General features: G+C 41.8%; 1 protein-coding gene across 2 annotated transcripts in view; it reads right to left on the reverse strand.

Annotated features, from left to right (window-relative positions):
* Nucleotides 1-26,482, reverse strand: part of DGKI (diacylglycerol kinase iota) — a 444,548-nt gene that overhangs the window by 244,714 nt on the left and 173,352 nt on the right. For both annotated transcript variants that reach the window (XM_042927643.1, XM_042927642.1), the window contains exons 4-6: nt 12,758-12,832; nt 11,327-11,383; nt 3,390-3,455 (exon numbers count right to left, since the gene is read on the reverse strand). In XM_042927643.1, coding sequence (XP_042783577.1) covers nt 3,390-3,455; nt 11,327-11,383; nt 12,758-12,832 — 198 coding nt within the window. The remainder of the gene's footprint in view (nt 1-3,389; nt 3,456-11,326; nt 11,384-12,757; nt 12,833-26,482) is intronic.

Here is a 26,482-nt window from a genome sequence, read left to right on the forward strand (position 1 = left end):
ACTGCTCAGTTTGGATGCTTGGTTCCTTCAAAAATTAAAGGTCCAATTAGCCAAAATCATGAGTATATTTTTTTCTTTGCCTGTCAATTTTTTCAAGTACTAAGTGAACTTTGGTTGAATAAAATGTATAGATGCGGTAAAGATCAGTAAGAGATAGGTTTGCAGAGTAAGTATGCATCTTTCTTTTCATCATTGAATGAATATAGTTTTACATTGAACAGTATGTGCTAGATCAATCCCACTGCCTCTCCAGACCCAATATCTTTCTTTATCCCATGTCTCATTGTAAAGAGTTCATTTTTATGGATTGCTTCAACAGTTACTACTGGTTTCTATTGGATTTGGCCATTGGAGATATATTGAAGGTGACTGGAGTTGGGGTATTTATTCCCCCCAGCTGGTAGGTCACCTGAGCTGGCTCAGTCTTGTGACTAAAGGTTACAGCTCGTGTGAAGGGGTTCTCTCCATCTCCTCACCTCTTCAGACGTGACTTGACCATGGCTCCCTCCTGAGCTCTTCACTATTCCTTGTGGTTTCTCTATACTCTGCTCACACTTTTTAAATATTCTCTCTGTTAAATACTCATCAAATTACATGATTTAAGGTTCAGTGTGCCATCTCTTTTCTGACTGAACCCTAACTCTTATGTAATACGAGACTATGAATGAAAACAATGTGAAATGATATAATGTTCATAAACATGGCGGCCAGTCAGCAAATGTTAAAGCACGGAGCAACTGAACCATGAGCTCTCTCATCTGATATCCATTAAGTGCCACACACGCTCAGCCAAACACATATTCAAGGCTCAAGAGAAAGGCAGCCCAAATATTTACTTTATTCTGATTTTTTAAACTAGAAACTAAAACCACAAACACTCTTTAACTATAAACACTCCCTAACAACCCCAAACTTTTACAAACTACCAGATGAAACAAAAAGTTTTGCTAATTGAAGTGATTATCTTTCACCCCGTCCCAATGGATAAATTATGAATAATGTATAAGGGACATGTGTGTATTGGGGATGTGTCTGTTGGTTTAGAATCCCTGGATATGTAAGACTGTACATCCCTACTGATGAAAATTAGGCATAGCACCAGAGTTTGAAATTGATTTCTAGTCACCTAATCTGTAAATGGAAATACAGCCACTAACTTTCCTCTAAACCTGACTACAAGCCAGTATCCAAAGGATTATTTACTGTCCAGCAAGAGACACACAGGTCGAAGACCATCCCGTCCCATCCCATCAGTGCTTGAGTCTCTGAGAATTTGTGAGTAGCTGGATTATACACAGGGACTGGATATAGTAGTTCATTATTATGGGAACATTATGTGAAGAGTTGGGATCACTGACTTCTCAGCTAATAGCTATCATGTGCAGAGAGCTTCGAGCACTCCAAGACTGCCGCCTGAGAACGGAAGCGGAGAAGGAGACATGGCCACAGCAATTCAGGGTACGGGGAGTCCAGTCTTCCCCATTTGGTTGATCATGCCAACAGAACATAAGACCAGAAAATGGAGCATAATGTGACACCAGGGAATACCTGTCACAAAATATAACGTTTATTGATTTTCTTTTAATGTAATTCTTCCAACTCTACTATGGCCTGAAAGTTATTGGGGTAGTACCAGCTACTAGAATGTCCAGTGAAGATATGCTTGCAAGGCAAAAAGCTTGATCGTCCAGATCCTTCCTACCTTTCACATCTCTAACCTCAAAGTTGGCTGTGCCTGTCTACCAGTTTCTTGCACATCCCTCTCTCTCTCTCTCTCTCTCTCTCTCTCTCTCTCATGGGAAAGTTGTTGATAGTCTACAATCCACTAAGCAAGAGAAAGTCCACAAGCCCCAAGACACCATCATAAAGGGTAGGGTAGATGGAGCCAATGAAGGAAGGTCATGAAAGAACAGAGGACCAACCTGCTTCTTCCCAACCACTTAAAATGGCTAAGAATAAGAATTGTTTTACTTCCTCCTCCTCCTCTTCCTTTCACCTCCTTCCCTTTTCAACCTATTTCATCTCGCCTCTTTACAGGCTAGAAAGGAACCAGCTACAAGTCACCGTGAACTGAGTAGATAATCCAATTACAATGGAAGGCCATACCCTGGAAGCAAAGGTATGTAGCCTTCCAAAGAAAAACTTGGTAACTGAGGCTACAGGATGATATTCTCTTTCAGCACCAGGCAAAACAGCAAAATTAATCTTTTTCCAGGCCTCACTCATCGTCAATATCCCTACCTCAGATAGCCAATATTTCCTTGTATCCCTCTATGGTGAAAAGTGCTATACGGGTCAGTTCATCCCAGCATGTGATCCAAAAAAGTCACATGAATAAATCAACAAATTAGGAATTAATTGATGAGTAAAATATTCCCCCCAATTATCTTACTTTACCAAAGCAGAACTTCCCTTTACTGAGTTCAGCTTACTATTGATTAATCTGTGGGGCGCCTAGGTGGCTCAGTCTGTTAAGTGTCCGACTTTTGATTTTGGCTCAGGTTATGATCTCATGATTCTTGAGTTCCAGCCCCGTGATGGGCTCTCTGCTGACAGTGTGGAGCTTTCTTGGGATTCTCTCTCTCTCCCTCTTCCCCTCCCCACCACTCACATTCTCACTCCGTCTCAAAACAAATAGAGAAACATCTAAAAAAAATCTTTGTAGTGTGATTCACCACCAGTTTAACCTTCCCAGAGGGTCCTTTTATTCCTAAAGTAGATCTCTGTACAATGAAAAGAGCCATAACCCAAATCTGCTGGGGTCACTAACATGTGGCATCGAGGGAGTTTCACAGCATGTGGTCTTAGGACCCACTCCCACCTTCCTTTTCCCAGCGGCCCTGCACCCCAAGAGGCCTTTCACAGGTCACACCAAGAGACAGAGTAGACATAAATAGCCACAGATGAGGAAGCCATCTCTTTCCAGGAACCAGAATACATTTCTTGCCTCTGTGTCGTCCTTCCTGTGTTGAGTTCTGTTCAACACAATAATGTGTCAACAAAAATAGTGCTACTCAACAACCCACTGATTTTCTGCTGCTGAGCAAGGAGTGTGATGGGCCAGCAGTCCTCAGAAGGGGGTCACAAAATAGGAAGTGTTATTTTTTTTTTTTTTTTTTTTTTTTAGCCATCAACAAAGAAATTCACTGTAAAAGTGTATCCATCTGTCTTAAAAAGTGCTACTACCGGTATTAAGACCCCTGACTTTTGCAGTGAGTTCCACAACGACTAAAACCCCTCCTAAGGAAAGGGACCTGGAGATATAAAGCCTTTCAGAAATGAAGACAGGTACTGAGCACTGGATTCGGGTGACAGGATGTATCTACCTGGGGCGTTTGTAAAGGCCTGGGGAGCCTCCTACGGTGGCCATGGGGTGCCGGGCCCCTTACCTTACCACACTGCTTACATTTTCCCTCCTGCCGACGCCTGTGCACCCAGTGATGACGCACAAAGTTCTGTGGGAAAACAAAAGTAAAAGAGTACGTTTAAATTTGCAAAGCCCATTATTAGTTTTTTAAATGTTTAAGCATATAGAGTTCCTTAAACTATAACCTAAGCCCGTATTAGCACAATACCAAACACGTGTATGTATGACTTGTTTGATAATAAATATGAATCCACTTGGAAAACCCAAAGCTACCCCCATGCCCAGGGATCTTCCGTATTTGTAGAAATCATGAATCGTGTCCTCCCTCCACGTCTTCCTCGTGGCCACATTGTGAAGCTCTTCCTCTGCTTTCTTCCTAGTAAAATGCTGTGCAGATGTGGGAGGTGACTGAAATGCCATCAGAGAAGTGAAAGGTGAAGGGAAGATGAAACCCCATCTATTTTTAAAAACAAATATGTACTGAATGCTTTATATATGCCAGGGAGGCACTGTATTAAACATCCACGCTAGGAAGAACTTTAAGAAATTAAATTCTCAGAAAAAAAACAAACAAACAAACAGATCTCCTCATTCAGGACACAGAGGATGAGAATCTTTCACTCGCAAAAGTGAAGGCAAAGAAAAGATGAAGGAGAAAGATGACGAAGACGGCAAGAGATGTGGGCCCATTGTGACGTTTTTGCAATGACATTGTGTTTCAACTGTCCTTGGGTTCTCTAAACAAGATCAGCTTTCAAGGTCTATTCTTATCTTGGGCCCTAGGAAACAATGAAAGCCCTTTTCCTCCCAAATAGACAGTCACTCCTCGGGCAGGGAGTCAAGGAGACCCATTACCACTGCTGTTAGGATATATCATAGGAGAGAAAGTTGTCTTCAGGCCCAATGGTATGGATAAACTTACATACAACTCATCCCTCTTATACCAATACACCTAAAATACTTCTTTTTTCCTCCTGTCCTTTTCTGAGAAAACACCCTTGAGCCTATATTAACATGTCCATCATCAGGCCACAACCCGTATTTTCCCTTTGAAAGGCCCTCTAATATATATCCAGTCATTCAGCAAATACTTAACTAGATGTCTACTATCTGGCAGGCACTGTTTTAAGTATACAGGTATACAGGAAATAGATCCGTGTTAGGAAAAACAAACGTTATATCAACACATGAAATCCAGAGTGACAAAATTACCTCTGACAAACATTAGCATTATCAGTTCTAAAACGCCACCTCTGTTTCTCTTCATAATGTCAAATCAATTCAAGCTAAAGCTTAAACAAAGAGCCTGGAGGAATAATGGTGTTTTAAATGTAGTAAGATATAAAGAAGCATAACGGTCCCACTAATTAGTCTAATTTTTGTCTTGCTTTCCCCACCGAGGCAATTTAATTAACACAAGGACACAATTCTCATATTGTTCTCAGAAAGAAGCTAGTAATAATATTCTTGAGTACTAACTGTGTGCCTGGCACTTTTAAGATACTTTAAATGCAATAATTATTTTAATTTTCATGAAAATTTCTATCAGTAGAGATGCCAGTCAGTATGTACCAGAAAAATCCCATTTGTTGTGAAAATACTGAAATATTCCTATATTTGTTGATAAATTAGTTTAGTTCCCCCACCATCCTCCTGGCTCCTCCCCGAATGCCACAGCACCTCACCCTACCTCCTCAACACTGGAAGCCATTTCTACCCCCTCTTACTATTAATCAACTAGAATGTTCGTTTTTGACATAAAAGGTCTCCAGGATCCTCCTCCAATGAGCGCTCTTTTGAAAACAAATCACGTTGCCTGAGCAAACCCAGAATCCTGGGCTGTGCTCAACTGGTGGCGGTTGTCTGTATGAACTTCAATATCATACAAACGATGCTGGGTCCCATGGCTGGCTGTGGCTTCCAGGAGAGCGGCAGCAAGTCAGAAATCTGCCCAGTTATCAGTGCCCAAAGTACCCACTGGGGCTGAAGTTGCTGGACCCTGCTGGCCCTCCAGCCCACTGCCTAAGAATAGGGCTGGGGAGGACTGGGCCAGTTGCCAACTACACCCTATCTCAATTCACAACACCATAGAGCACATTATCGGAGGTTTTTACCTGAATTATCATGATCACCCTCCTTTCACAAATTACAAAGCTAAGGAATTGAGCAGATACTTCAGATGTAAGGGTGAGAACAAGGATTCCAACCCAGGCAGGCTGGCAAAGGAGCCTATGCTCTTAACCACCATGTTGCTGTGCCTTTCCTCTGCTCCGAAAGCTCGGGATCAAGCTCCTTCAGTAAATGATTTCAATGACAGTAGTCGAAACACTGAATATACAAAAACATCAGTACTATAAGAGAGAAAAATTTACTGTAATTGCTGTTAGTTTAGCAAAAGCTGTGGGAAAATGAACAATATCATTGACGGTAGAGAAATTTTCCACTTACGGAGATTATACATCACCTAATGACTATCAATTTAAGGAGGGAAATGTTGGAAGAATTTGATGCAATTGCCTATGAAATCATGGCTGACTCATGGGGTTATTTAGCTAGTGACAGCTCTAATCAAAAGATTAAACCAACAATTTCCAGGAATCAACAATTATTTAGAAATTATAAGACTGACTTAATGAATCATTTATGGTTGCAACATGTGTCATTTGGTACACAGATTTATAATACCATGTAGTTTAACCTACTTAGGGAATAGAAAGGAACATTTTTAAATTGTTTATTTAAATATTAACATATGACTCAGAAAGTTGTGAAATATTTTTAATATCATTTTTCTAGAAAATAGGCTGCAAATTAAGACACAGATAAAGTAACTTAAACAAAAGCACTACTTTAGAAGAAACTGAATAACTGTCTCCCATCCATAGCTCTGATTTGAGAGGTCAAGCATCCTTTTATTAAGAGGTCTTCACAGGCCTAAAAGAAACTTTTTGTGCTGCTGCTTTAATATAGTTTGAACAAATATCCAAAAACATGTGTTGAGTGGAATGGAATTATCAACCTAATTTTTGATGATTCAATCATGTAGTTGCCACTTGGGAGGGTTATCAATCACGATATCAATCAGAGGGCGAAGAAAAAACAATTTCTACAGAAACACTTCTCTTTTCTAACCTTCATTACCAACTACCTTCATTTTTCACACTATTTCCTTTTGGCTATTTTTCACATCTCCTAAATTATGGAACTGAAATTAGACTCAGGATCCTTCTACTACAAATACGAGTGTTGACATACTGCTGTTAATATAGCAAAGTAAGGCTTCTAACACCATGACATCTTTGTATTATTCGTCGATAATCTCTGAATTATTCATATACTATCTTCAAGTACTGGGGAAGGAAAGGACTATTACTTATGGGTATTCAAAATCTGTGATACATCACTTCAGGGTTTATAATTCAGTATCATTAGCAGACATACATAACACAATTGCTCACTTATTTTTCAAACGACAAGTTTAATTCCTAACATTATTCATAGACTGCTTGAAAGAATCTTAGAAATTATAACCTAATCCAGATAGCTTATATCTTAGAAAACTGAGGTCCAGAAAGATTCATCTTAGAGATGTTCAACCAACATTCATTTAAAAACTTCCATAGGTCAGACATTCCACAAAGCATAAGGTACTGTGGTCAACAATCCCTGCCCTAGATCCCTGAACTAGAGATACCCAGAGTGGAAAGTAGCAGAAATATCATTTGAACCCAAGCCAAACTATTTCTAAAGTGACTGTTCTTTCATTTATATTCAGTAAACTACCTAAGGTCTCTTAATTAAGAATTTCAAATGAGTCATGCCTACCATAAGTTTCATCTTCAAACTGTCCTCTTACAACAAGAGTTCTTAGGCATTTGGGGAGAAATTAACTCATTTATAAATGCTTTTAGTCAACAGACAGTCAACAAATCACACCCTTTGTGTTTGTGTCCTGGTACAATGAGTTTGGGACGAATTCCCTGAGTGACCTCCCCAGGCTTACACTTCGGCGGGGGGGGGGGGGGGGGGGGGGGGGGGGTGACAAACAAGCAAATGAGTAATATCCATAAACAATTATGACATGCAAAGTACTCTGAGGGGGCAGAACAAGGTACTTTGATAAAGAACTATGTGCAATCTATTTAGAGGAGATCATTAAGGAAAACCTCAGAGGGGATGATATTGGAGCTGAGGCCTGACTCTAAGAAACGGTTAGCCATAAAGAGACTTCTAGTACAACAGTGAAATACTGTTGTACAATATTGTACTGTTGTACAATAAATATCTGTGGGGAATACCTTGGTCCATGCCTCAAGAACTAAAAGAAAGTCCACATGGCAGCTGGATGGGTTTGAAGAGGTGTGCTTGAGCAAGACTACACAGGCCTTTTCATAAAGAATTGGGCTTTATTCTAACTGCTGTGAAAACCAGTGGAAAAATTACAGGATCTGATTTCCATTTTAAAAATCACTCTCTCAAATTCAGATGGACTGAAGGGGAAAATCAAGGAATCATGAAGAAGCTAATGTAGTAGTCAAGAGAGATCATGGTGTCCTAGTCTAGGGTGCTAAAAACAGAAACAAAGATAAGTAGATGGTTTGAAATCTGTTTTATAAATAAAATTGATAGGGCTGGCAAAAGAATTAGATGTGTGGAATATATGAGAGAAGGAATCAATGATCCCCCAGTCTTTTTGACCGAGGAGCTGGATCAATAGCCATCTCATTTTCTGAGGTGTAAAAAAAATTGAAAAAAAAAAGTTTTTATGGTGATGTTAATAAATAGTTTGGTTTTAATGTGTTATAGTTGATGTGACTGTGATACATTCAATGGACAGGCCAAACAGAACTCCAAGAAGTGTGGACTGGAACTGCTACATTAGGAGTTGTCAGCTCAGACATCATTTTCAAAGCCATGAAATTGGATGAGTTCTCTCAACAAGAGTGGGCTGAGAGAATACATGACCAAATACCAAGCCCCGAGAAATACACAGACATCAGGAGGATTGAATAATGAAAGAGAGTGGGGAGGACTATCCAATGAAATGAGAAGAAATTAGGAAAGAGGTCAAGGCAGGAGAGAATTTTAAGAAGGGGATTTGAAAATATTTGAAATATATTTGAACGTGAATAATTTGAATATATCTGAAAGATTAAATAAGAAGAGAATGGAAACATATCTAATGGATTTGGTACGTAAGAGATGTTGAAAAAAGCAATTTCAGTGAATAGAGTGGAAACCAGATCAGAACAGGTTAAAATGACTAGGAGGTGATATAATCAAAACAATTATATAGACAACACTTTCTGGAAGTCTAGCAGTGAATGCAAAAATGAGAATCGAACAGCAGCTAAGACACAGTTGGTGGTTAAGGAATATTTTCATTCATTTATTTTAAGATGGGAGATGTCAGAGCATGTTCGCGGTGATGGAAATAATCTAGAGGAGGGGTGAAAGAGGTAAAAATTTAGGAATGAAAAATATATCAAGCCCTTGCTACAAAGACAAAAAGGTGTTCAAAGCACTTATGGAGGAGGGTCTGGCTTCACAGAAGAGAAATGATACCACTATTAAAAACTAAAACAATATATAACCCCTTGCAGTAGAAAATGGTGCACAACAATTACCACTATCTATTTAGAGAAAGAGAGAAATTAAAGGATGGGGAAGCTAAGACTGGACATATGGATCCCCTGATTGGAAATTCACTAAGTTCTTGTTAAAAACACAAAACTATTCCATCTACTGTCCTAAAGGAATCTTCTCCTTCATTAGAGTACTTACTGAGTTATCTTCTGGCCAATGCTATAGTGCACTTGGGTGGCATTAAGGGTACCCACAAGTCTATCATTTTTCTTGCACTCTCCTCACCTTATGTATGACCCATACCCTTCCTATTGCTGATATAATGGCCAAACACAGTGGGAGAGGACAAGGGACAGGGACAATTATTCTTCCTCTCTCCACAACCTCCACTCCCAACGTACTCCGTTTCATGTTTTCTCCTAATCTTCCTGTATTAGTAACAATGAGACGTCTTTTTTCACACTGTCGTTTTCATTATTTGTCAATAAGATGTCAGCGACTCTCTCCGTATTCACAGTCTGTACTCACACGGCTTCTTTTCCTTTTCTACACATTCATCTATTCTCACAATTTTACTTACTGCATGCTGACGATTCACCAATGTCTTACCTCTAACCCAATCTCCTTCTTAAGCTCCAAACACACATACCCACTCAGCTGTCTACTGGACATCTCCAGCTGGGGCCTCAAGGACACCACACACTTGAAAATCCTACAACTAAATTCATCAACTCCCCAACCCATTCTCAGGTCAACTCATTTTCCAACATTTCATCGGTTTTCTAGGACAGAAGGCTGGTTTACTCTGGACTCCTCTTTGTGTCCTTAATCCAACCAATTATTACATCCTGTCAACTTTATTTCCTTCAAGTTCCTATCCACTAATTTTCTTCACCCTCAGGATTACTCATAGTTCAGATCACCACCAGAACAGCTCCTTAAATTCTCTCCATGACTTCAATATGGCTGCTCTTGAACTATATGGTATTCCTTCCACACTGCAGCCAAAATAATATATTCTGCTTAAAATAGTTTAATGTCCCGCCCTCCCGCAAATTACCATGATGATAAAACACTCAACTTGTAATGTGGCTTACAAGGACCTTCATGGCCTACCTCCTGCTTATCTCTTGAATTTCACATCTTACTTGTTATGCTTTCTCACTTTTGTGCTTGTGAGCATGTGCTCTTTCTGTCTAGGAGGCTGTCGCTCACCTCCTACTTACCCTCCCTCTAACCACACCTTCACTTAAGATAACTCCTCTGGGTCTCAGTTTACTTGCTACCTCTTCCAGGAAGTCCTTTCTCTGGTGTCTTAACCTCTCTCACCCATTCATCAGTACACAGAGCTAGTTTGAGGAGTACACCAGCTGGGAAGGTTTCCAAGAGGACAAACCTATATTTAGAACTGAAAATAATCTCACCAGGAAGCTAAGTGAAATGGAGCAAGTACATTTTACAAAAATGGCATTTCCTCCACTTTCTCTTATTGAAAGCACCATATACAATGGTAACACCTGGAAAGTTCAACTCTGTTCCAGGGAGGATGGGCTCACTGCAGCCTTTTGTTTTGCCAATTGGAGAGTGCAGTTTGGGGCCAGGAGATAAACTATCCAGGATAACACAGGAGGGCTGAGAACCTCTACTAACTGTCTTCCTTCTCTAACTTTTCAACATGTACTCAGTCTCTTCGAAGAAGAACTAAACAGACAAATTAGGTCTAAACGCAGCTCTTCTCCTATCCTCCCCTCTGCTTACAACTAACAGGGCAATTGCTCTTCCTTATGATTTCCCATTTACCTCTTTGTCTTCACTACTGGGCCGTGAAGTCAAGGACTAAGCACTGAATGTAGTCCTTCCATGGATCTCTCTACCTATCTACCTACCCACTTACTCACTTATCAGATGAAAACATTGCAATTCAGAAAGATTAGGTGAGATACCTCAAATCATACAGCATCAAGACTGGTATGGAAACCAGTTTGGCTTCAGTGTTCATGGGAATACTCAGTAACTATGCTGCCCCCCTGAATAGCTTCTACCCACTCAAAATTGAAAAAAAATGAAATGAAAATGGACCACAGCACAATAAAATGCCATGTATTTCTTACCTCTTCAGTTCTACCACTGCCTCCTACCTGATCATTAAAACCTTCATCCCCAGTGCATTTCATGAAAATACTAAAGGGCAATGTACACGTGCTGAGGACACTGGGAGATTTTACTGGTGGTATTTACGGATGTGTTAATAAGAAACCGATGTGGAATGGACAGAGCTAGACTTTGGTTCTGAATCCAGGTGAATATCTGTTAATCCAGCGAATCAATGGGAAACAAAAGGTGGTATATGAAGTCAAGTTCTGAAACACTCACTTCTCTTGGCGATCTTGAGCCCCCTTCTCGAAATGTTGGTTTACATCTGAAATTAATCTGTCATTTAAAAAGAAAAGTGCATTATATTAGGGATAAGCATCAGACTAGACTGACTTACTTGAACAAATCAACAATGATACACATAGTAAGACTACAAAACAAAAGCCCCACGGTTTAACACTTGAAATCATCACCCCAGATAATCTATAGGGGTCCCAAGTGATCCTATATCTCCAGTCCACATCTCTTCATTCTCATTGATGAAAGCAACAGATCTTTAAACAATAGTGCTCTTACACTGTAAACTTGAGGAAAAGAGATAGAGTAAGAAAAAAACATACAAGGCAGCTGAAATCACGCAGCTATGCTGCATATTTTAAAAGTAGGGCAACATAAACTTGAGAAATTTTTAATATGATGATTATGATTTCACATGCACAAATTTTCTTTAAGTCTGCAGTCCTGCCTTTCTTTTAGGTGGGCAGGCCTCCTGGAAACATGGACATCTTCTTTAGCTACTTGATAAAGTGAAGGGAATACAGAAATGAAGGAGGAGATAAGTAAATGGGGTTGGGACAGCAACAAACAACAACAACAACGACAAAAAGAAACCCAACAAACTATAGATAGATAAAGAGACAGAGAGAAAAAAAATGTTAGTACTCGTCCCCACAAAATACCAGTTGGCAACAACTGGTAATATGTTTGTGAAATAATGCATGTCTCAGGGGATTACAATATTTCAACACATTTACACATGGCAGTTCAAGAACATAGATAACCCAGAGACCCACACATGGCAATAAAGGAGAGGCACGAAAGAGGACAGCGTTTGGCTCATGACTAGAGCCTTCCCGTTCCCACAAACGACCGCTAAATGGACTCTACAGAATCTACTTCTTCTGGAGGCAGCACACCATGGGGATGTCACCTCCGGCCACCCACACATTCATGCTGTGCAAGCAGAACACCACCCCAAGAAAGGAAGGAGAGCTGGCTTCTGGCCTGGTTGTCTTCCTTGCAGCCACTTTAGGAAAAAGAAACTCACAAACATCAGGCGAATCTAAATGATCATTTTAAAGAGCTTATGGATTTTTTTCTTAAAAAAAAATCTTGTGAAATATCCAATGGGTGAGTAACGATGTCTGTCATTGTAAAGAAAATTAGTGCGTACTAGTCTTTTCTCTCTAACCTTACCATTCCTCCTCCCAAGAGGCAACATAGAATGATACCAAGTTTTCCTTTGGGAGGCAATCGAACAAATTAACCTTAAGCACTGCTTTTCTATTACTAATCCAGTAATAATGTTGGTCTTCCAGTTTTTTTAAAGGGCACTCTCTTGAAAAAGGTGGAAATAAGAAAGGACACCTGGTCTTTGAAGTCCAAATATTTGCAGTGTAGCCAACACTACAGCAGGTGGCGGTGTCTCACCTTTTCTAGCTGTTCAATGCAGGCGGTGTGGACGACGATTTTACAGACCGCACACTTCCTCCTGAGGGCCGATTTCTACAACATTCAATTGAAAATACAAGAAGAAATATTAACAGTCTGTTCTGAAGAGTTCCCTGGTAGTAAAGAGAGTATACATAAACAAAGCAAACGTAAGCAAATTTAAAACGTCATCTTAAGCATTCGATAATAGGGCAAACTTCAACAGTCCTTCTTGACCTACCTACTACCTCCATATCTCCATGACTCAGGGCATCCTAGATTTCCTCTCCAGAATATAATAAAGATAATAGCTGCTATATAGAACTAGTAGAACATATAATATGAACGAGGCTCTTTATTCTGTCATTTCTAAGTTTTATAACCTAACAACCGCAGGCATTAGTATCCTCTGGTTTTTGTTTTTTTACATTTTTACATTTTTACTCTAGTAGTTAAGCAGCAGGACCAACATCCAGAATGAGGTCTAAGTTCAAAACAGGCACTCTTTCCCGACTGCCAAGAGTTGACATTTCAAGAGGCCAATAGCTTCAGGCTTCTATCCCAGCCACAAATCTACACTAAGCTACTTGGGTCTTCACCCACATCTTGGGGAAACTAAGAGGAAAACCTAACTCTCACGCCTGATAATAACAATAAGTAGTAACAATACCAGCAGTGGCAGCTAACATGAATGTAGTACTCATTATGAGTCAGGCACTCTTAGAAGCACTTTACAAATTGTAACTCATTCAATCTCCACAACCCTAAGAAATAGGTAGCAGTTTTACACCCATTTTACAGATGACAAAGCTGTGGCGCGGTAAGTGATGTGCCCAAGGTCTCGTAATTAGGACACAGCACAGCCGGGGAGTCTAGCTCTGAGCTCACAAGATTGTGAGCATCACACAATTTGGCCTCTCTGACAGGCACTGCCAGTTTCAACGACCAATAAATATACTTTCTGAGGTGTATCTTTTCTCTAACAATACAAAACGAGCAGCAGGGTCAAAGAGGAACAGGTGGAATCTTAACAATGCCAGCTCCACGGAAATCCTAGCTGGGAATGCTCAGGCCTCCCTGCAAAGCACAGGCTAGAAGGTAGGTCTGCAGGAATAACTGTGGGCTTTGAGCACTGAAAGCAGCTTATTATAACAAAGCTAATCTGTAAAATAGTGAATCAAAGCATTCGAGCGTGAAAGGCCTTGCCTTTCTTGGGAAAGGTGCTAGTATAGATTGTTGGCAAACTGCCCTCTTCTGATGTGTGGCTTCCCTTGCTGAGATAATCACTTTTGAGCCAAAACTTGAAGTATTACGATTACCAAAGAAGACTAGAAGGGACTGCAAGCCCCCCCCCCACCCCCCCGGAAGGGACAGTTATCGGGTACGCAACTAGAGCCTCCTGCCTCCTGGATGCTTCCACTCGCTCCACGCGGGGTATGCACACTGGTGTCTGACTCCCACAAAGTGCCTAGAACCGTGCGGGACTGGGGCAACCCAACCTGATGTCTCACCCTGCCGGCGAGGGGTTAGGGACCCTGCCTGCAGACGGCTCTCCTCTGCCTGGGGAGAGAACACGTTCTGGAACATGAAGTAAGTTGGACAATCCACTGAATTTTCAAAAAGCAAAAGATAAGGGAGATCCAGGCATCTAGTTACACTACTGGAAAGTGTCTCCGCTCTACTACTAAAAAGAGAGGAGGGAGAGGGGGTAGGGGGGAGGGGGTGTGGGAGGGGGGTGAGGAAGTAACAGTAGTGGAAGCAGCAGCAGCACTCAAGGCAACAATAAGAAAATTCTAGTTTGCAAATTTTCACGAGCAGATTTCCCGCAAGCAAACTTGTGCTGCTCTCCTGTTTCCTTCAGATCTCCTGGTTCAGATCACTGATGCAGCACCACCTGCAGAAAGTGCATGGGGCACCTGAATCCTGCCGCTCCTCAGGATTGCAGTGATGCTAAGGAAACTGGAGTGAATTCCAGTCTACACACTATCCACCAACCCCGTGGGAGATCACGCTGCAGACAAACACAGCAATTCCACTCATGGTAGGTGATCACTGATGGGTATGATTGAAGGATGCCTGAAAAGCCTCCTTCCTTACCAATAACCCCTGCTCCGATCTGGCTTTGCGCCTGTAGGGCTCCAGGGACTCTAAGAGGCTCCTCAGAGGTCAATGAGGATTGTAGCAAGAGCACCAAGCAGGCGGAGGGGCCCGTGCATACTCTGTGAAACCAGAATACCTCTTCCTTTCCTTGTTTTCCGTATCAGGATTCTAAATCATAATCTCTTTTGAAAAAGGGATGTGGGCTAATAGTAAGAGTTTGACAACCACAAGGTTAAGACATGTCCTCTCTCAGCTTTCTGGGATAACATGTAAATATACCAACATCATTCATATGAACAATTCAGTATGGCATGTTCTCCAGATGATAACGTATGAAGTCAAGTGCTTCAGTTATAAAGCCAACTTTATTTAAATGATATTGAATTTTAAAAGACCATCAGAAAATACATACTCTCATGCCTTTAGAGCCAGAATATACAGACCATAATCTGAATTTTTCTTCATAAACACTACAACACGATGCATTTTTTTAAATTACTTATTTTTTTTAATTTATATTCAAGTTAGTTAGCATATACATAGTGCAATAATAATGTTCTCTGTGTTTTGAGTCTCTTATGTTTTGTCCCCCTCCTTGTTTTTATAGCATTTTTGCTTCCCTTCCCTTATGTTCATCTGTTTTGTATCTTAAATTCCACATGAGTGAAGTCATATGACATTTGTCTTTCTCTGACTAATTTCGCTTAGCGTTAACACCCTCTAGTTCCATCCATGTTGTTGCAAACGGCAAGATTTTGTTCTTTTTCGTTGCCGAGTAATACTCCACTGTATATATAAACCATATCTTCTTTATCCATCCATCTGTCAATGGACATTTGGGCTCTTTCCATACTTTGGCTATTGTTGATAGTGCTGCTATAAACATGGGGGTGCATGTGTCCCTTCGAAACAGCACACTTGTATCCCTTGGATAAATGCCTAGTAGTGCAATTGCTGGGTCGTAGGGTAGTTCTATTTTTAGTTTTTTGAGGAACCTCCATACGGTCTTCCAGAGTGGCTGCACCAGCTTGCATTCCCACCAACAGTGCAAAAGAGATCCTCTCTCTCTGCATCCTCACCAACATCTGTTGTTCCTTGAATCAACATGATGCATTTTACTACAAAAAACGGTTATTTTTCTAACAAACTAGAGATCCCTTCAGTGTCATTGTGCTTATCTTTTGTTGTCCTTAATTTCTTAAATGACAGTTTCTAAATAGTTTATAATCTGAGGAATCAGGTAATTAAGGTTTATAATCATATGTAAAATTAAGTAAATTCTGGGTGAAGGCCTAAGGTCTTTTCCCATAGTAATAAAATATACATGGATTTTAGTCCCTCAACTAATAAAAATTGTTTCAGTGAATCAGATTTTAACTGCTGACTTCTTGGTTTATGTGTTTCAATTGGTCAAAGTTATTCAAAGTAGGTGGATAATAAGCTTCTGGGCAGAAATTGCTCAGAAAAGAAATAATTTTTGTGCTTGGTTATGTTAGTTTTTATTTGAGGATGTAAACTAAATACAAAGTCAAAATGTCAGAATCTAGACTGTAAGTATTTACTTTTCCTTTAAAAAAAAAAAAAACCCAAAATCTCTTAATCAGTTATTTAAACCAATGTTTCATTCACTATGAAAAGTGGTAAGTAAAAAAAAAAAAAAAAGTTGGGGCGCCTGGGTGGCTCAGTCGGTTAAGCGCCCGACTTTGGCTCAGGTCATGATCTCGCAGTCCGTGAGTTCGAGCCCCGCGTCGAGCTCTGTGCTGACAGCTCAGAGCCTGCAGCCTGTTTCAGATTCTGTCTCCCTCTCTCTCTGACCTTCCCCCATTCATGCTCTGTCTCTCTCTGTCTCAAAAATGAATAAATGTTAAAAAAAAAATTTAAAAAAAAAAGTCATTAAGGGGCACCTAGGGGGCTTGGCTGGCTGAGTATCTGACTCTTAATTTTCACTCAGGCCATGATGTCACAGATGGTGGGATCGAGCCCCCTTTCGGACTCTGTGCTGCCACGGTGGAGCCTGCTTGGGATTCTCTCTCTCTCCCTCTGTCTTTTCCCCTGCCTCACTCTTGCACATGCATGCATGCTCTCTCCCTCTCTCTCTCTTTCTGGTCTCAAAATAAATAAACTTTTAAAAAGTCATTAAGTCATTCCACACGTTTGCAAATTGAAATTTAAAAATTTTAAAACTTCACTCTCTTCAATGAATTTAAAGGCCAATGTTTTAAATATCACGTAGAGTTACTTCAATGTTAGCATCCAAAGGAAATCCATTAGGTTGTAAATTGTGTGTGTGTGTGTGTGTGTGTGTGTGTGTATGTACACGCACATAACATCTATGAAAATTAAGACAATAGAGGATATAATGCAGATGGTATCTTATCACATCATGACCAACATCTTTCAAATAACACTAACACAAAGATAGGCTGTACTTCCCGACAGTGGACACAATCCAACTAGCAGACTAATAGTGACTGTAAAACAACACTCTAAGTTCTGACTTGGCCCTCCATGTTTCCCCATGCTGCAAGCACTCTGGCATTCAAAGCAGTGACAGCCCTTTCCCCAACTTCAGCTCCTATCAAGCACAGAAGTGACGTTATCTCAGCCTGAGACCACGGGAGCTGGGCCTGGGACAGAAGGATCCGAGGCAAGCAGTGGTGGAGGAGTTCAAGATCTAACACCATCCCACCCACCTACCACCTTTGGTCCTAAGTCCCTGATTCATATGCACCACCAAGAAAGCTATAGTTTCTTCCTCTGAGCCAGAGATGTGATTTTCTCTAAGTAGCAATGAATATCTGGTGATAGTGAACGAGGTTTGATAGAAAGAAAAGAGAGATGAGGGAGGAGGGAAGGGGAGGGAAGGGAAAGGAGACCCAGCTGTACAGGCCTCTGGTTTCTAAAAGGGCTGGGGCTTCTTAGTGCCCAAGGCAATTGAATTATTACCCCTAACAGCCTGAACTTTGACCCCAAGAAGCATGTACAAGGCCGGCTGTGCCCCTTCCCAACAAGACATACACCAAACCTGTTTGTCCCTGAAGATGGACCAAATTTACCTGCCGGCTGACCTTATCTCTCCTGCTGTGTTCTTAAGGATACACCCCCTGCTGTCACCCCCATGCAAACCCACAGGTCCGGACCAGATCAGGAGCGGAGAAGTGGGAGGAAATACCCAAGAGTCCTCAAAGCTGGCATGGCAGCCCTGTCTTGGTCTCCCTGTTTCAGGAGAGCTTAGAGACCAGAACCGCTGAGGGCCAAAGTTCGGGCTCGGAGCACCTCTCTCCAGACAGGGTTCCCAGACAGACCCAACGCAAGGAATCACTGCTCTCTGGAGCTCCACCTCTAACAATGAGGCCACAGTGATGAAAGGATGAATGGACAGCGAAGGGTTCCTCCAGGCAGAGACCCAATCATGCTGGGAGCAGGGAAAGGGGCAGAGAAGGCACTCTGGGGAAAGGACCCGGATGGGGCACAGAGCCAGAAAAAGATGGGGGGCTGGGGCTGGGGGAATGGGCTTAGCATCAGGCTCTGGCCAGCTCTCTTCTTCTCCGTGATTACTTAGCTCCTTTGCTTATCCCAGATCCAAAGAATCATGCCAAAAGGAATAGATACGTGGAAGGGCTGGAGATCAGGAAAAGGGGAAAGAGCAAGTAAGGCAAGAAGAATTGTATCCTTCCTTCTTGCTCCCTTTCAGCCACAGAGCTCAGTCTATGGGGCACTTTGGTGGGAGGGGGAAACAGGAGAGGCAACAGGGCTTGGGTAAGGCCATTTCCTCTCCAGGGGTGGGAGAACGGGGTGCTCAGGAGAGAGGAGGGAAGGGGCTCCTCAGCTTCTGGAGCGTCAGGAATTCGGTGTCCTTTCAGTGGGGAATGCCTCTATGGGCACAGGAACAAGAACACTGTCGCTGTATAATCCAAGGTAAATGAAAACAAGATTCTTTGATTTATTTAAAAACCTAATTAGAAGAAATGACAAGCATACTTGGCAGGTTCTGCTTCTCTGGGGAGCCTGGGATGCAATCTGTAAATTGGTATTAGGAAAAAATGAAGAATGACATTATCTGGAAGTTCCATTAATACGATTTCAGAGCCAAGCACAGCCTCCATGGTCACTCACGCTGGCTCCTCTTTTCCTCCAACAGAACACAGGACATTTCGGACAAATCAGGAGGGTGGCTCAGCTGAAGTCCCAGTGCACCCCTATTGTGGTTCCTCATTACATCAAGTAAGTCTAGGACAACAAGATTTCAAAAATCCCGGGCCAAGGAGCAAAAACGCCGGACATCTCGAGGAGCTTGAGGCTCAAAGGTAATCTCAAAGCTGCCGCATAGGATCTACTGCAAAGAGACCTCGCTTTGTGTTAAAGGGGCCAGCCCTCAGCATGAGGACTGTTGGCCCATGTTGGAAGGTCAAGACCTTCATTTGCCAAGGTCCTGTGTGTCTGTGCCCTGTGTCCTCTGGGCAGACAACGTCTTGGTGAGGGCTGAATCCCTCTGAGATAGCTGCTTTTCACCGTTGACACCCTAGATTCTAAATGCCAGATGTACCCCAGAATATCTGAAAGAAAAGGTGCAGGAACAACAGGAGGCTGGGTCGAGGACTCATGTAAATGGGTGCACAAAAATTCTCGTGCTACGCTCAAGTACACCTAAACCTGCATATGCTTGTCCTCTGGAGTCACGATGGTCTGAGATGCCCTACACAAATGAGTTTTCCGTGCGGCTGAAACAATGCTAACCCCCGACTTTTCTAAAGGATATGTATGAACGTGTTTAGTCAATAAACAATTTTAACCATGCCTACGAAGGTTAAGACAATGCTACATGCAGTACAGGAAGTAAAGAGGGAGGAGCTTCTATCTTTCCTAGGAAAAGCTGGCAAGCCACTTGAAGAGATAGGAAGGATTCGGAAAAAAAAAGAAAACCAAAAAAAAAACCAGTCATTAACGGAGAAGGCCACACATAGCTAAATGCTAAATGAGCAGCTCAGACAGCGAAAGTCATCACTTAGAGGAGGATAAGCTCTCAGAGGCTGAGTCAGTAAAAAGGACCTGACAGAAAAGCAAATTCTTGAATTGGGCCTTAAAAGATAAACGTTTCAAAAATCAAGGACACCCCAAAAGAGAGCAAGCCAAAATCTCATTATGTAGCGCACACTGACGTCTCCCAAAGGAACGGAGACTGGCTTGGGCACGTCTGTTGGGGTACAGAGTCACTGGGCTCACAGGTGTCTACTGGCATGAGTTCTTGGGTGCCAGGTCAGAAGCTGGAGTGTGGAGGCTTCTGTGTGTGCCCAGGTGGAGATCAGGTGAGTAGGGCATGCACAGAGGTGAGCAGTGGGGCCGCTGGCTGTGTGAACAGGCCAGAGGAGCTGTGTCATGAGGGACTGTCAGAAAAATGGCAAAGAACTATCCCCAAGAGGCCCTGGTTAAACACTGTAGGAGCCCAGTAGACATTCCAGAAGGAAGGGAGGGAGGAAAGAGGAAGGATTTGCAGTGAAGGGCATTCTCCCTTTCAAGCCCCTGCCCCAGCCCCAGTCTGGAGAACTGGTGGCCTTGGGATTATGAGACAAAATGTCCACCAGGACGCAGGCATTCTCACAGCAGGCAACCCCAAAAGAAAAAATGAGCTACCTTACAGGTGTTTGAGGAACAGGAGACCTCTGCACAGAGAGGGAAAACAGCACAGAGGCTTCGTGGTGATTACAGCTGCACTACTTTTTGGGTCGCAAATGAGACGCCTTCTGGGAGCCTTGGGGACCCTGGATGGGAAGGTTACCGTACAGAAGACTGAGGTCTTAGGGGTAGAGAACAGAAAGTCTGTGTTACTGCTGCTCACGTTACTCTACCTGTATCTACAGGCTAGTTAAACTGGAATCTGTACTTGGGTAATGGTTATGGGGGTGGGGAGGAAACATGCCAGACAAAATTGGGGCCAGCAAGTAGGCCAGTCTTCCCAAATAGAAGTCCCGGTTAGGTGATGCAGATCAGGCTAGAAGGGTGAGCCAGGAAAAGACTGCTGAAGTTCTTAAATCTAGGCTGAAAAACACGAATTTTAATCTAATGGGCAATGGAATACGGACAGAGTTGTTGAGACTAAAGTGCCCAAAAATCATCACTTAATCTGGTCGCATTAGGTAGCACTACCCGAAAGCAGAAGGAAGGCAAAAGGAAATGAGAGAAGTAATTTATTAACAGGGTCAATCAGTAAATGCCAAGCACCTAGTAGGTGCCAAGCACTGGGGATACAGCAGTGAACAAAATACTAACAAAAATTGTTTTAATCTCATGGAGATTACTGAGTCCTAGTAGAGACAGACAATAAAATGATACATAAATATATATATATATATATATATATATATATATATATATGATATACGATATATATGATACATAAATATATATTTTTTTCCTAATACCTATATATATGTGTATATATATATATATATATATATATATATATATTATGTTGATGGAAATAAGTGCTAAAGAGAAAAATTAAAGAGAGAATAAGGAATAGGAGAGATACCAAGAGTAGAGGGAATTTGGCCAGGAAAGGTCTCAACAAGCAGATACATTCTGCGAAATGCCAGAAGGAAGTGTACGGGTTTGTCACACAGATATCTGGGGAGGAAAGCATTCTGGGCAAAGGGGTCAACAGCAAGTGCAAAGCCCAGAGGCATGAGGGCCCTGGGGTGTTTAAAAAGTGACAAAGGGGCCAGTGTGGTTGGAGAAAACTAGGTAGAGATGAGGCCAGACAATACCAGAAGGCCAGATCATACGGGATCTTGCAAATCATGGTTAAGACACATGCTTTCTCTGAAAGAGAAGAAATAATCAGAGTCTGCAGCGGTAACTCACGTATTAGGCAATTAGAGCCTGAATGAGAGTGACACCCTAATACGGAAGGCTGAGGCACACGAGTGATCAAGTGATAAAGGAGACCCCTCTCCGGTCACACGCAGACTTCCATTAAGCTTAACACGCTTGTCTTCTACGTGGGCCTTAGGCATCCGAATATCGTAATTGACAGCCCAGGATGGCTTCACACCCACATGTTGGCCAGCCTGCTGCTTGTGAGTACCGGCTGACTACACATCCTACAATCTCATACTCTGTTACGGTGGAGATGCCTCTAACGTCCTGCGATAAAACTCAATGTGCTTTTCAAACAGCATATTTTGTTGTGTTCTAAAGAACACGTTTATGTGAAGCAATGTGTACGTGAAGTGTCCATGTTTCTAGAGACACCGTCCCCCGAGGAAGCTTGGATATGCCTGTAAATCTAGAGGGTAAACAGTAGCCACCTGAGCTAAGGCACAGACGTGTTGATTCCACAGCTTCCCTGGAGACACATAAAGAAGAAAAGTGCCTTCTCAGGACTGTTTCTACACAAATAAAGGTTCTCTATTTCCTCAACAGTTGGTGTCCATTTTTCATTTGAAGAGAAAGCAAGCCCAAATCTTAGAGCAGAAAACTAAAGGAAGGGGACAGACTTTGCAAGCCTGAAGAGGAGAACAGAAACATCTTACAAAAACCTCTCCTCCTCCTGTGAAACAGGCAATCGGGGCTTACCGGAGAAACCATTTGGTAAAAACCAAATTGCCAGAACTCGTGTTAATTCAAAGCTCAAGTTGATGGTTGGTTATAAAGAGTGGTACCTCATCATTTTTTGAACATTATCTTAAGACTGGTAAAAACTATGGTCAGAATGGCACAAGATTCATTTTAAATGTGGGAGTAGAGGGGAAGATACTTGGCTGAATCTCAATAGTTCACACTTACAATAAAATCTGTACCAAGTTCTTCTACGAGTGGCTTGTGTTCGTGATTTCAAGGCATTGTTCTCTAATGAAAAAAAAAAAAGAGTGATAGGTACTGATTGGTTGCAATAGAAAGCTACATGAAAATCTTAGGTGGAGTCTACATGTTGGAACTCAATTGAGTTTAACTGGTGCACACCACTACTATCTTTTATAAGTCTGTGTAAAATTCAGGTGTAGTTATTGAGAGATGACACAAATATATGTTGCAGCTGTCACTTATGGAAACCATAATGTGCGGTCTGAGAAATGTGCACACGTCTGATGGAAAGATGCCAATACTGCACAGCTCTGGGAGACCACCGGACTGTGGGATACTGAGTGTGTACATCCGGTGACGGGCATGAGACGGCTACGCTGCTTAGGCATTCTTTCTGCCACCTCTTTCATGATCCTGATGCATTAAAAAGGGATTTCAGGGGTGCCTGGGTGGCTCCGTCCGTTGAGCACCAACTCTTGATTTTGGGTCAGGTCATGATCTCACAGTTGGTGGGAATGAGCCCTGCATTGGGCTCTGCACTGTCAGCATGAAGCCTGATTGGGATTCATTCTCTCTCTTCTCTCTCTCCCACTCCCTCTCTCTACCCCTCCCTTGTGTACATGCTCACCCTCTCTCTAAATAAACATTAAAAAAACAAAAGGATTTCAGCCTAATGAACTGGAAGAACTCTTTGAAAATCCTAATTCTATTTCTTACTCTTGGTTGTTATTTTACTTTCTCTGTGCTTTGTTGCCCTCAGCTCTTGTTTTTCCTTCTTTTTTTCCCCTTCTGCCTGCTTGTCTTCTCTCTTGTATCTTTCTGTCCCATTCATTTTCTCTATGCTTCTCAGCTTAGATGCAAGAAGGTCCTGCTTATATGACCGCAGCCAGTCAATGGCTTTAACTTTATTGTGTGCTATCTTCCTATCTTTGGTTCTTTCCAGACGATTTTGTGACCTGTTGAATTTTTATACTCTTTTCAAGTGATCTCAGGTCAAAGTTTCCATGTATTTTATAGATTACCCGAAGTGTTAACTATATGTGCAAAAAAATGTACATAAATAGGATTATAAGTACACAGACACTAATAAGTATTCATGCAACTAGAGGCCTACATAGCCAAAGAGATGTATATTTATGAATTTCAAGCAGACAGATATAAAAATGGGCTGGATATACTACGAAAGTCATAATGAAGACAAATTAACAGGAAACGGTGTACCTATGTTATCTTAATGGCTCTAATGCTAAGGTAGTATATCAAGTGTGTAGAGAACTGAGGCTCAGTATAAACTAGAAAACACCAAGGCTTGCCTTTCGGTCCTTGCTGGTGTGATGGCACCATATACACTCCCTAACCCGCAGCATGCACCCTAACATGTCCTCATTATCAGTTTACTTTGTAGAAATCAAGGAATTTGTTGTTTATAGTTCACAGCTTGAGGTTTCTAAAAAATAATTTAGATACATTTGCTTTAATATGGAATACTCTACTCACTTAAGAAGCCATATCAAGCTGTGGTAAATGAGCCATTCTTTCGTTGCCATTTCCTACATCCCAAGCTCTTGGTGACATAATTAAGAGAAAGTCTTCCCAAGTCCAGCCAAGAAGACCATCGTTTCAGTCGCGGTACACTCAGTGCTACATCCCCAGTTTGCAGTGTGATTTCCATTCACATACACACACCTACCCATACCATTTTTCAGTGAGGACATCACTACCACAGACAGTATTTACCAGTATGGCTGCTAGTATGATATCCATATTATGTATACTGTAAATACAGCTCATTTCAGCCATACAACGCAGGTACTTCACCCATTTTATAGCCAAGGAGCGGAGACCCTATGAGATTGAGCAACTCACCCAAGATAAATTAGCTAGGAGTGAAACCCAAGTCTTTCTGACTCAAAGCTATCTCTTTCTATTACAACTTACTACTTCCCCCTCACTTTACTTACTAGTGAAAAGTTAGGGGGACAAGACTGATGAAAATAGACATAATTGACATGATTGCTTCAGGTGATCCATTCTCGGAAGAGCCCATAAGCGACGGACTACAGACAATTCCATGACCCCCTGTGCCAAGAATGGTAAACAGCAGTCTCTATCCTCCATGAGAATCAAATAAGATGGGCCACAATAGGCATGACACTGGCTAGGCCAGGGCTTAAAACCCCACAAGAGCCTACTAGCAGTGAGTGTTGAACCTCCCTGCGAAGAGCCTGAAAAGTAAGGCAGGAATTCAAACAGCCTGGATGCTAAGTATAATGATACTTAAATAAATGGCAGAGTTTGATCTAGTGACAGGTGTCCATGTGTGTATGTGTGTCTCTCTCAACAATCACATCCCTGAACTCATTCATTCATTCCATGAAAAATGGCAGGATAACTCCTCACTGCATTCACTGTGCTCAATGCTGAGGATCTAGGACAGTACAACACAGGCACAGTCCCTGAACTAAATGGAACTTATGTTCTAGCGGTGGAGACACAGGTAAGCAGGCGAGCAATTTTTTTTTAATAATAGAAAGTGATGTGTGCTATAGAAGATCAAGAGAATGGAGAAGGGCCAGAGTTGAGGGACAGCCTGTGAGCTGGGCTAGTTGTTTCACTCTGTGAGACCCATCCTCTCTTTTATTCACTGAGCGAGGGGTGCTGGTTATAAGGTGCTCCAAGGTCTGTACTCTGGCATTGCCTTTTGGGGATCAGTTTCTGACAATCCATTGCAGTCACTTCTCCCTGAAGGAGAAACATCCATTGCAGGGGCTGATTTTTGGTATGTGTCTGTGACTTGCCAAGCTGTTAATTGCTGCCTATACATTATCTCATTTAAGTTTCACAGCAACAGTAAGATGCAGGAATTGCCCACACTTTGAAGATGTGAAACTGAAGCTACAAGAAGTTAAAACGATGATCAACATCACACAATTAGAAAATCCCAGAGCCTGGATTCAAAGCCAAGCCACCTTTTGATCCCAAAGCCCACACACCTCCTCAAATGAAGGCATCAAAGCAGGTTTTTCCATTTCCTCATGTTCTTAGGGCATTACCCTCTAAAATCTCTATCTGCCTCATGTGTGAGGGAGGAACCAGAAACAACATTAAAATTCTAACAAACAGAGACAATGTCCACGTAGGGGTCAGCAGTAGTTCTGGGTAACTGCTAATGCAAATAATGCTTCAGCCAAGACTGGGGCCTTGGAGCAGTGAGAATGTTGGTTAAATTCTATTGTTCTAGATCTCTACACTAGGAAACACTAGAAAAAGGGAAAACATTTCTATATACCTGGGCATTGCCTAGGTGAGATGTAAACCCTATGTTCAATCAGATGCAAATTATTTTCATTAAGTAACAGGACTGTGCCAATATTTAGTAACAACAAAACCTCTCCACACAAACATATACCCACATACAAACATAGCCTCAATCTAAAATTATCATTGCAGAAGAGAAGACAATTATTCTCAGAGGCTCAAACTCTAAGAATAAAATACACGTGTGCACACACACACACACACAGCTTGGCTCAATGAAAGTTTAGTATAAAGGCAACATAACTGCACAAAGACAAAGAAAAGGTATGAAACTCTGGGTGGTGATTAAGCCTCTCTGACATTCCTTTACCTTTAGGTGGGAGGAAACTGCCTCTTCCTGTTATTGACTTGACAAGGCCTAGGAAAATGACATTATGTGAGCATTTCTCAAACAGTTTTCCACTGAATACTGAGATCCCGCAAGATGCCAATAGATGTTCTGTGGGACTAATAATAGATTCAACAAGTATCCCTTCCCCGAGGAAAAAACTAGGAAATCCTGCA

This window comes from Panthera leo, chromosome A2 (genome assembly GCF_018350215.1).
Source record: "Panthera leo isolate Ple1 chromosome A2, P.leo_Ple1_pat1.1, whole genome shotgun sequence".
Taxonomy (NCBI): Eukaryota; Metazoa; Chordata; class Mammalia; order Carnivora; family Felidae; genus Panthera; species Panthera leo.